The sequence below is a fragment of the Talpa europaea genome, assembly GCF_964194135.1.
Source record: "Talpa europaea genome assembly, chromosome: 9".
NCBI classification, from domain to species: Eukaryota; Metazoa; Chordata; class Mammalia; order Eulipotyphla; family Talpidae; genus Talpa; species Talpa europaea.
Window position 1 is genome coordinate 50,554,818 of NC_140076.1, and position 12,489 is coordinate 50,567,306.

The 12,489-nt window shown below is 34.7% G+C and overlaps 1 protein-coding gene across 1 annotated transcript in view; it reads right to left on the minus strand.

Annotated features, from left to right (window-relative positions):
• Window positions 1–12,489, minus strand: part of LOC311177689 (serine/threonine-protein kinase TNNI3K) — a gene marked incomplete at both ends in the record, with an annotated part of 250,766 nt that overhangs the window by 172,000 nt on the left and 66,277 nt on the right. Inside the window, 2 exons of the mRNA XM_084243926.1 lie at window positions 4,488–4,626; window positions 8,433–8,531. Of these exons, the coding sequence (XP_084100052.1) occupies window positions 4,488–4,626; window positions 8,433–8,531 (238 nt within the window). The remainder of the gene's footprint in view (window positions 1–4,487; window positions 4,627–8,432; window positions 8,532–12,489) is intronic.

Below are 12,489 nucleotides of genomic sequence, written 5' to 3' on the forward strand. Positions count from 1 at the left end.
GAATCCGCATTATCTTCCATTAATTCATAATTTGTCTTTGGCCATCCCTGGCCACACCCTACGTTATTTGCCTCTAGTTGAATCAATATACTTCAAAGTAGATTATCTAAGTACTTGGCAAATTACCTGCAATGTCCTAGATTTTCTTCCCATCAAAGAATATATAAATACCAACCAAAGGGACAAGTCAGGAGAAATAGGACACAGTGTAATGTATATGCACCTGTATTTCTCCTTTAGTCATTGTGATTTGCTTAGTTTTGTCCTGGACTAATTTGCAAAAGCAAGAATTTTATGTATTATTATATCTTACCTGAGGAAAATTGAATGTTTGAATGATAATTCTATTTACTCTGACCTGCCATCTTACTGAGAGATTTAAATAAAGGAGAATTTTAAGCAAAGGAATACCATATAAATAGTCATTAAGAAAACAGTACCCAGTCTTCTACTTTGATCAGCAATGTCTTTTGGAAGAAAGATTGAGTGAATGAGTAGGTAAATGGATACCACTTTTTGCTTATTTCTGCTTATTGATGTTAAAGATAAAATAAAAATTTCCATATTAGCTCAGCGATACCAGAACATTCCACTAACTTGAAAACAATTACTAAGCGTATCTTAAGTACATTTTCAACAATAAATCTGAGTAAAAGCTCTCACATATTTTGAGAAATAAAATATTGTTCCTGCCCTAAAAATTCCTGTGGCTTTTAAAAATATCCATTTCCTTGTTAAAAGAGTGATGACATTTAACATTCAAATGACAAAACTAATAAAATCTGAATTTTAAATTTCCTATTTTTAACTTTATTAAAATGATAAATCTTGAGGATTGTATCACTATTTTCTTCTTATGGAGTCCAGCAATATTTTGACCTTTTCAGTCTCATTCAATAAGCATTACATTTCTCCTTTTTCATTGCCCTAAGAGCTATAAGGCAGAAGACTATAGACTTAAAACATATGTGACTGAATAGGTCAGCCTCCCAAACATGCTTAACTGAAGAGGTTGCTTCAGAATTAAATTGTGGCTGATTTTGTAACCTGAATTTATTTTCATTTGTGACATTCTGTTACCATGGAAACATACTGTAAATACCAGATTTCAAGTTGTGCTCCTTTTGGGGGGTCATTCATTTAATCTTCTTTTTATGTCCATTTATCATTTATGTCCCTTTTTTAATGTCCATTTATCATAGGTAAAGTCCAGTTTTAAAATAAATCATCTGGAGGCTGAGCTACATTTTGGAATAAGTGAACTAGCTGATAATAAGAACTATACAGTGTCTGGTCAGCACAATAGATCTTCCGGTTTATTTGCTGCAATTGGTTGAAGTGCAAAAGGGATTTACCATAAAGTATATAGTAGAGAGAAATAACTGAGTCAAAAAACTGAGTCATATCATCTCTTGATTTTTTTAAATGATTGAGTAGGAGGCATGTAGTGTTTGTGTGAAACTGAAAGAAAATGTTAAAAATTATATTGATGCTGAGATGGAGGGGGAATTTGGGTGCAGTACACATTTCCATGTGTTTTTGGTAAAAGACTCCTTTGATCCTAGAGACTTGCTGATTGCAAACAACACTCATTTTGACACCACTGAGCTTTGGAGTCGCCCAGAGGAATAAAAAGTTGAAGTTGGCATTGATAATAAAAGGAAAAAGTGATGAAGTTCCTGACCCTTTGGAAAAAAATGAGGCAGTTTCAAAAGCACAATTATCCATTCAGTGATTCACAAAGGTGTTACCTCTGCCTATTCTAAACTAACAGGATCAAACAGACTGCTTGAACAAGGTCCAATGAACAGTATTCCTTGCATTCTGACAACACAGGTTGTTTATGATAATTCTGTAGAAAAGATGCCTGAGTAATTACACACTGGATTGCAGAAAATGACACAAACTGTTTTTGCAAAGTTCACAAAAAAAAAAATAATCCTTGTATCCAAGATGGAAACTGCTCTCCTCACACTTCACCAACATTGTTTCTGGAAGTCTTTGTACTTTCTTTATGAGTAGTTAGAAACATTGATTAGCTTTATTAAATGACTGTTGGTCTGGATTTTGGACAATGGAACTGGCAGTTTTAGAGCTTTGACAACCTTGTCCTTTTGGAAATGTGCATCATTTCTGCTGCAAAGGCCAGCAGCTCTTACAGCTGGGCTTTTAATTAGGTCTCTTGGGGGTCATGGAAGGATGTTGGCTATGCCTGAGAGAATTTAATGACAAGATATAACTGAGTAAATTTTTGTCTAAAAATAAAGTTTGTGAGGAATAGAAAAAGATGATTTTTTTCAATACCCTATTATTGAGGTAATATTGCTTGACAAAATTATATATAATTTAGAGGTATGAACCACCCCCATCACATGTATGTTATTACACCACACCCAAAGCCAAGGCACCCATAGTCCTCCACCCCTGTGCATTGCGCCTCCTCTCTACTTTGCTATCTACCTTCTCCCTCCTTTTCTGGTAGCCTCATTCTGTAGTCATATTTCTAGGGTTTGTGATTGGTTTGGTTTTATCTGGTACTTTGTTTTGTTTCTTTATATTCCACATATAAATGATATCATTCAGTATTTTTCTTTCTCCTCACATATTTTGCTTTAGCATTGTTTTCTCCAGTTCTATCCATGTTGTTGCAAATGGCAGGTTTGTCTTTTTTATAGCTGAATAGTATTCCACTGTGTACATAGGCCATATTTTTTTCATCTGTTTTTGGGCATTTATGTTGTTTCCATAGTTTGACTACTTAAATAGTGCTTCAATAAACATAAGAGTATGTTATTTTACCTTTAATCAATTTTTCAGAATTTTATAATTAAAAAACTAAAAGTTATGGGAAATATTATTCTATAGTTAAAGTTTTTCTGTGTATCTAAATCTTTTTTCCCAACCTGATCACACTCTATCGCCATTAAAAATAACAGCAGTCTCAAATATTGGAGCAGAGATAGGGAGGAATTTGCAATCTTATTTATTGCTCTAGGGGTAAAAACAGTGCACTCAGGAAAGTTGTCTAAAATTTCCTAAAAAGCTAAACATATGGATACCTCTTGAACCAGATTTAAGATTTAGAGTCCCCAAATCTAAAGCAATCCCTGAGATAAACACACGTGTACAAAAAAATTGAACATGAATGTTGACAACAGCAATATCCATAAAAGTCAAACACTAAAAACATAAATGTCCACTAGGGATGCAATGGGCAAACTAATTGTGGTATATTCATGAAATCTTCATCAGTGAAAAAAGAAAGTTATGATTCATGCAGCAGCATGGATAAATGTAAAAATCATCTTGCTGGTCAAAAGAAGACAGCTACAAAATGAGGTTAAATTCAAGAACAGTAAATCCTAACTTATGCAATAGAAGCCAGCATGTTTATTACTTTTGGTGGTGAAAGCTATTTACTGAGAAGGCACAGGAAACTTTCCAGAGTTAACTTTTCAGATGAAAATATTCTATCTTGATCTGCATAGTTTTTGCATAAATCTTTGCATAAGTAAATATTCACTTTAGACTCCAGAATTTTGCTTATGTAAATTTTACTCATTAAAAAATGATTAGTGAAGGGCTTCCCCAGTGGCACAGCAGTTGAGCAATGGGCTGCGAAGCTGCCCACAGCCTCTGCAGCGGCGGTTCAATCCCCAGCTGGTAGGCGAGGGTTCCACATGGTGCTCAGACCTCTCCTGCTGCCCGCTGCTCCCCTCAGCAGTGTATTTCGTCAGTCTGCCTGTTCTGTTCCCCGCTCTGGCTCTGGTGAGTTCTCTCACCCTCCCATGCTTCTGTCTATACCCAGTGCTTGTATAAATAAATAAATAAATCTTAAAAAAAAATTAAAAAAATGATTAGTGAAAAACACACACAGCTTCCATAGTAGTTGGACCAGTTTGTACTCGCACCAGCAATGCAGGAGAGTTCCTTTTTCTCCACATTTTCACCAACATTTGTTGTTGCTAGTTTTTTAAATATGTGCCATTCTACTGGTGTAAGAGGGTATCTCATTGTAGTTTTGATTTGCATTATAGTAAAATCAAAATCAAAATCAACAAACAACTATAAACCAGAGACACACTTGCGGGGGGAGGGAGAGTAGCATCAAAACAAGGTGGGTGGGAATTGTATGGGGACTATAACCAAGGTGAAAATGCACACATTGTACAAAAATGAAAAATTATGTAAAAATATAAAAAAATTTAAAAAATAATTAGTGAAAAGCAACAAATACAAAAAACATATTTGGGAAAAACTATCCCTTATTATTCCTGGAACACCTAATGTTAAGTGTTAAGGTATGTCAAGAAGACTTCACATATAGATTTAATTACTATATTAAAATAATAAATTATGACTTGAAGAACAAATTATACATGAGTACAGGATTAATTGCCTATAAGATTATTCTTTAAATAAGGAAAGTGAAAGTAAAAAGGTATAAAGTAAAAAATAACAAGGATCTTCTCAATATACAATCTTACCATCTGCTTTGCTGCCTTCTTCCATCAAGAGTTTTACAATATTAAAGAATCCTTTTGCAGATGCTAGGTGCAGGGGCCTATCTCCAACTTCTCCACTTACATTTACATCAGCACCAAATTTCAAAAGGAGGCGAGTTACCTAAAAGACCCGTTCATTTAAAAATGTGAAAAGTCAAGCCATAATGCAAAGTTTTCAGCAACATGGAAGAGGACATATAATTAGGACCTCCCCATATGTTAGTTTCATCTGAAAATAGCAGAAAATCTTGACCCAACCAGCCTGAACAGTAAGGAGTTTTTATACCAAGAAATATAAAACTGAAGCAGCTTCAGGGTTGGGTTTTTATTGTACAAAAATAAACCTCTCTAAATTAGTCACCCATAATCATCTTCAAACAATCTTTTCCAAAGTCTCCTGGTCAAAGGCAGCAGTGGTTTCATGGTTGCTGCATGCATAGGTTATGGAGAGTCATTTTGCTATTGGAGTTCTGGATGTGTGAATAAAAGGCATTAGTCCTCAGCATCTTCCTCTGCAAGCTAAGCCACCACATCCAAAGGGACAGAGTGAGATCAAGTATTAAATGACTTACAAGTCTTCCAGTGTTGTTTCAGGTAATTTGTGGGATCATTTCAATTCATTTAATCACTTAGAAACCCTCCAAGTAATTTCTCTAGACCTGACACTGCCTCCCATTGGAATTTCAGAAGTCATCACAGCGATCCTAAGTGATAAGGTAGGAGGCATCTGTGTTCTTAAAATACACCCCTTAATTGTCCTGAGCACAGAGATGTGAGTATAAAGTGAATTCAAGCTCTAAAACTAAACCTATCTTTATGGCACCAAATAAATATGTCTTGGACAGAAAACTCTCAAGAGTTTGGTACATATTTGATAGAAACTCTAGGCAAAAAATTAACTCTGTGAGATGTGGGGAAACTTCCTATTGAGTTAGTGGATAATGAACAAGGGTTCTGAATCAGGCTTCTGCTTTTTAAGCTTTGTCACCTCAAACAAATTATTTGACCTTTTGAGACTTGAGTTTCTTCAGCACTACAGATGAGCATAGTTCTACCTTATGAATTGTCGAGAAAATTAAATAAGTAATTACATGTAAAACACTTAGATAAATGCCTGATACTTAGTAAGTGTTGGTAGGTCCAGCAGCACCAAATATGGAACATGTACACTTTATTCCTTTGTTGCCTAATGAACAGGCTGATACTTAATTCAGGAGAAATCAGAACAGTAAGAGTTTAGTCTCAAGAGCCTTGCACTCCTAAGCAGATATTTCCACTTACACAGACTCCATAAATTCTGGTTATGTGACTTTTTAATGGACAGATTTAAACTACCTTTGAAATAGATCATCTATTAAGCACTATTATTATATACCTACAAAATATTGCTCTTGGTATAAAATGGTACAGAACATCTACTCTTCCACTTAAAAATAAGTAAATAAACAAATGGCAAGGAACATGGCACATTAGGCACATTTATATATCGAATGTACCATTCTCCAGTCAGCATATTTTAGCAAATGACAATAGCATCCATAAACTACTTATGTGCTGTTTTTGCACACAGAAAGTGAATAGTACCTTATCATAAAAGGGCCATGCTCATTTTAGCATAATTTTATAAGACTGTGACTATATACTCAGGGAAAGTAAACAAATTTAACTCTCCATCCAACATGCGTAGGAGCTCTTTATATTTCTATTGGGTGATGAGGTTAAATGCCAAAATGGATGAATCTACAAATGATATGCATTGTGTATATTCTGTCTGTGCTTGAAGTTAGAAAAGTGTGGAATCTTTTTAGCACCTGGGCTTTTGGACTCTGTACTTTCAAAGGCATTTTCAGTGCCCAGCTCTTCAGTGCACACCAGTGCCCTCTAAGCAGCACATTAATGAAATGAGCAATCTTCCCTAGCTATAGGTCATGCTTCACAAGTCTGAGAGTGTCCAAGTATATGCCAGCTAGCAAAGAAATAAAGGCAAAATGACTAGGACAGAGCAGACACACAAGTTTACATTTCAACTTGAGATCATCAGGAGAAACAACATGACCTCCATGAAGGTAAAAATAAAATTTTATTCCATAATTGAGGAAGACTAGAGACACAGAAATACAAAATGTGGAAAAATGAAAACAGGGTATCAAAAAAGCAGTTAAGTTTTGCCTATCTGATCATATTCACATTTATGTTACATGTGGGTCTATTTAATTCCTTGAGCTACCTGAGCTGAGAGAGCTTCATCAATATCATTGATAAGAAGAAGCAAATAATAGCTAATTTCAGGTTGTGGCAATTTTTTTTAAAAATCCAGATAGGGCCTCCCCTGGTGGCGCAGCGGTTGAGCGCTGGGCTGTGAGGCTGCCCGCAGCCTCTGCAGCGCTGGTTCGTTCCCTGGCCGCCGGCAAGGGTCCCACAAAAAAAAAAATAAATAAAAATAAAAAAGTAATAATAAAAATCCAGATAAAGGTATCAATATAGTGTGTGTCCCATAACATGAGTTCACTCAGCTGGTAACACAATAAGTTCATAAGGTTGTCACAAAGGACAAATAATATTATTACTGAATGAGAGTATACTGTAAATTTCAAAGCATGCTATTCATATTTGTGTTATTTTCTTACAAATATAAAATATTAAAAATATGTAACTGTTATATAATTATATATTTAAAGCACATTTAGTTTATCTAGGTTATTCATATATTAGTTTTCTATTGCCACTGGAGCAAATTACCACAAATTTATTGGGTTAAAATAGAGATTTATTTTCTTATAGTTTTGATGGTCAGAAGTCTAAAATCAAGGTATCAGCAGGTTTTATTTCTCTAAAGATTTATATTTCTTGCTTTCTCAGCTGCTATAGACTGCCTGCATTCCTTAGGGGCTCTTTCTTTGTATCACTTTAATCACTTGTTTCCATTGTCACATCTCCTATTATTGATTCTGATTTCCTGCTCTCTTTTATAATGACCCTTGTGATTAAATTAGGCCTATCCAGAGGATCTCCCCAACTCAAGATCTTAACTTGATCACATCTGCAAAGTCCCTTTTAAGGTAACATTCACAGATTCTAGAGATTAGAATGTGAACATATTTTAGGAGATATTTTAGAGACACCATATCCTGACAGTAGAAAAGAGGAAACATCTCTGAAAAACATGTTTTTTTTTTTTAGATAACTGATGGGAAGGCCTTTATATATTGTAATCGTTATTAACATGATCTCAGTGACATTTGTTGAGCATTTGTTAAACACTCTGCTCTCATCCTAACAGCAAACCTATAAGGTAGGTTCTTTTAATATTTTCATCATTTAATCAATGAAGAAACTGGAGATTAGAAAGATTATATAATCTACACATGATTACAAACTAAGGAATATTCAAACTCACTGATTTCTGTGACAGCAGGCTTGCTAATGTGCTCTACAGCCTCCCTTTTATATTGAAATGGTGAAAGGGAATTAAAACAATTGCAGTATTTCTAAGGATCTATTAGTTCATCAAGGGTGAAAATGATGACAGAATAGCAAAAATAATTCAAATGCTGTCTAAATATCATTTCCTTTAAGCTAGGGCAGTTCAAAAATTTGCCTACAGGGCCTTCCCCAGTGGCACATCGGTTGGCACAGTACTGTGGGGCTGTCCGCAGCCTCTGCAATGGGTTCGATTGCCGGCAGGGCAGGGAGATTCCCACATGGCACGGCAGACCTCTCCTGCCTGGCCTGCTGCTCCCCTCAGCAGTGTGTCTCAGTCGTCTGCCTGTTTTGCTCCCTGCTCTGTCTCTGGCAAATCCTCTCACCCTCCCACGCCTCTGGCCTGTACTCCAGCTCTTGTATAAATAAAATGAATCTTTAAAAAAAGAAAATTGCCTACAGCATGAAAGTGGTCCCCTACCTATGGAGATCTACTGTCAGACTTACCTGCTCATGCCCATAATATGCTGCAATGTGCAATGGGGTGAAAAAAACAGCATCTTGAATGTTGACATTAGCTCCATGTTGCAGCAGCACATCAGTAGCCTAGATAAGAAAGAGTTTGATTAGGAGCATCATGTGGGTATTTGTTAATCAAAATTAATTTTACAACCACCAAGCATAACTCTTCTTCAAAAGTCACCATCTTAAAACGCATTGCCCTTCTCCAATTATATGGTAAAACAGCGTACTATTTCCTGCTCCTTTGAATCTCTGTTCTCATTATTTTCTTTTTTTTTTTTTTTAAGATTTATTTATTTATTTACATAAGCACGGGGTATAGTCAGAAGTGCGGGAGGGTGAGAGAATTCACCAGAGACAGAGCAGAGAGAAGAATAGGCAGACTGACGAGGTACATTGCTGACGGGAGCAGCGGGCGACAGGAGAGGTCTGCACGCCATGTGGGACCTCCTCCGGTAGCTGGGGAGCAGCCGGGGATCAAACCAGCGCTGCAGAGGCTGAGGGCAGCTACACAACCCAGCGCTCAACCACCACGCCACCGGGGAGGCCTCTGTTCTCATTATTTTCTGATCCAGGAATTCTTTTCTGACCATCTACACATGTTTAAACCCAAATGAAATGCCTTCTTCTCCAAGATTTCTTTGACTTTCCCCCTTCCTTGCCAACTGACTTGTTGAATTTGTTTTCTCTACTCTTAAATCTCACGTAACTTTCTTTCATTCTATTTAAAGTATTTTAAAAATGTATATACATACCTTATTATCCCTCCAAAGATCAAAAATTTAAAAGACAAAATAAGTATAAGATTCATGTTTATATATATTCCTACCTTGGTATGTTGCTAAAAAAATTGTAATCACTCAATAAGCATTTGCTGAATGAATGAGCAAGCAAAAACCATTTCCAGGAGGTAGTGACCAACGGTCTTCAATGGAAGTCATAGACTTCCAACAAATTTGCTGATCTTTCAGGTTGTTTCTCCTCCCAATGTCCTCATCTCTAATTCTTTCTTCTCTGGAAAACTAGCTGGAGTCATTTCTTTCAGATATTTATTTTATTGTGGGTTTTCCTAATGCATTATTCTTCAGTTGGTCAAATAACATACATTTTGAAATTTTAAAAACTCTATTAAGACTTAGAAGAGAAAACAGAAAGATGGGATCTAAGAGCTCAAAGGAATACCCTGGTTTCTTTTCACATTGTCTAAATCTTTCATCTTTTACTAGGAGCTCAAAGGGACTTTTGCTCCTATAAATAAATTACCACAAAGGTTAAGTTTCCTTGCCTATTTGAATCATAGCCCTCAGAACTGAAGAGAGATCACGGATATTACATAACAAATCCTGTGTTTTCAAGTAGAAGACAGAGAAATAGAGGATTTAGAACACTTCTCCAAATCATGGAGCAAGTCAATTTCAGCAGGAGAGTGAATTTTAATCTCTAGCCTCAAGCTTAGTTTCTGAATGCTCCATAGTTTTAAATAGGTCATTCAATCATCCATTTTTTCATGCATCACAATTTATTGAGCATATATGCATCAAACTGTATGATTTTTACATACTGACTCTTACACTTTATTCAATAACTGCAGCAGAATTAGAACCAATTATAGCTGTCATATGAAAGATGAGGCATTTATTTAGAATTGTTGAAATTCCTTATGTGCACTAATATATAAGTAAGGTGGATAGGCTCCTATATATTCTCAGAACAAATATTTTGCTCGTATTTGAGTATTGCTGACTAATGATCAATAGAATACACACCATGTGCAGAGTTTTTAATAAAAAGCTGAAGTCACAATTAAGATTTATTGATGGAATATTATGTTCCAGGCCCTGAACTAAGTCAACGAATGTAAGTGGAATCTCCTATATTCCTCTCCAAAACAGAGAAAGATAGGTTCTACTCTCCCATTTTAAAGGTGAAGAAACAGCCTCAGGCTAGTGTTACTCATTTGAAGTCATGAAAATATTAAGGGACAGAAATGGTATTCAAATCTAGGTCAATTTGATCAAAGTTTCTTTCCTTCAGGTCCCTCCTGTGACCTTGATCTCATTAACATTAACCTTTAAATAAATGAACTAACTGAATCAGTCTCAGATAAAAGGAAGTTTCTGTCTGCAGAAGCTCTGTAGATTTGGCTTGGAAATGAATGCCAGAGCCATTTATATCAAGTGCCTGGTATCTTAAACTTCATGTGTCTGGAAGTTCAATCTTAGGGACCTTTAAAGCAGGTCACAAATGATCAAGCTAAATGAAGCTTTTTATAATTTCTCTTATTTTAAATATAGCATAAAATAAAGTAGATAGCATGGATTTTTATTGTAAAGAGCATCTATAAATGTTAACATAGAGAGCCAATTTCTTAGGCCTGGTTCCAGAACTAACTTTCATTCTAAAAGATAATAGCTCCTAGGCTTCAATAAATAGTCTAAGGCATTTTTTTTTCCTATTAAGTTTGCATCTATCCAGTTATTCAGAAGGTCAATCTTTTGATTGAACATCATTAATTACGAAATGTTGGCCTTCTGAGAAACTGTCAAAACCTAAGTTTTAATGAAACTGTGCAGTCATATTGAACTGTAATGTTTAGTTTGTTTTAAAATTCAAGAAATATTTATCATTGGGGCAATGTATATTGGAACCATCTGAGTAATTTCACATTATTTATATGAATAGAATGCATTTATTGATTTTTGAAGTCACGGTGAAAAGCGCTTTCCTCTGTAGTCTTATGGGAATATAATACATTGTGATAGAAAAATATGCTTGCCATTTGGCTAAGACATATACACTTATATTATTCACATTTACAGTGTTATAAACCAATGTTACCTTAATTTTAAAAGAAATAATAGTTAAATGTACTGATAAGAATGTTTAAGAAATATATTTATCAAATTATTTTATACATACTTCCCATCCTCCAGAATCTAAAAAGTTGGCAAATCAACTTTACATTCTTCCTACTTCAGGAAGTGCCATGAAGTCACAGCATGTAACTATTTTATTCACCCAAGTATATGCTAGGCATCCAAATAATTTTTGAACTAGACTATATGTCTAGTAAGAATAAACATTTGGGATATGTACCTATCATCACTCATTAGGAAATTTAAATGTTGTAAATATATGATAGAAATTTTAATTCCATTCAACAAGGATTAATCATTTATTTCATATTAACCTTCAGTAAATCTCAGCTGCCCATTCCATGCCAGAAACTTTGAGTCTTACATACATTATCTCATTAAGGTTTTGCAGGACATAACTTGTGCTTTTGAAATTTATTTGATAAAGTTTTGATTTTTTCCCTTCAAAATCAATAAAAATCTATTAAATTATAAACTAGACAAAGTTTCCTATCTGAGAAAGGATATATTGATAATCTTTATACTCTTTAAGTAAATAAACTGACATACTAAATTTGTGTGACATGTATATTAGTATTATTACATGAAAGAACCAAGATTCAATTTTTGTCCAATAACTTGGTACCTTTTACTAATGGAAGGATAAGCTCCATAAGTGCTTATGTGGTTGTTATCTGAGCAAATAAAATTGATCAAAATAAGTTATTTTGATATTAAGGGAGTTAATATATAAATTACTATTTACAGATTTTTTTAAGATTCAAGTGGAGTCCTTTTAATTTCCAGGCTGCAATTTAAACACATGTTTATACATTGTGTTCTTTCTTCTTAGAAAGACTCCCTTCTATTTCAATATGTGCAGTACACCTAGTCTCAAGGCGAATTTCAGTTCTTGTGTTCTCCATGAGATTCCTTGGCAAACATTTTTCTGTATTGATCATATCTTTCTCGAAATGATTATGTATCCTCACAATTTAATTTTTAAATTATCACTGTAGGTAAACCATTATTACATAAAATTTTAAGCTTTTTTTCATGTTCTAAACTTCTCTCAATAAAAGGTATGAAGTTTTGACTTCAAGTAAAATAACTTTTCATCTGAGACATTGGAATTTAATTAGGCTAACTAAAATAGTCAGACCATATTTAAATTTAGACTCTAAAAG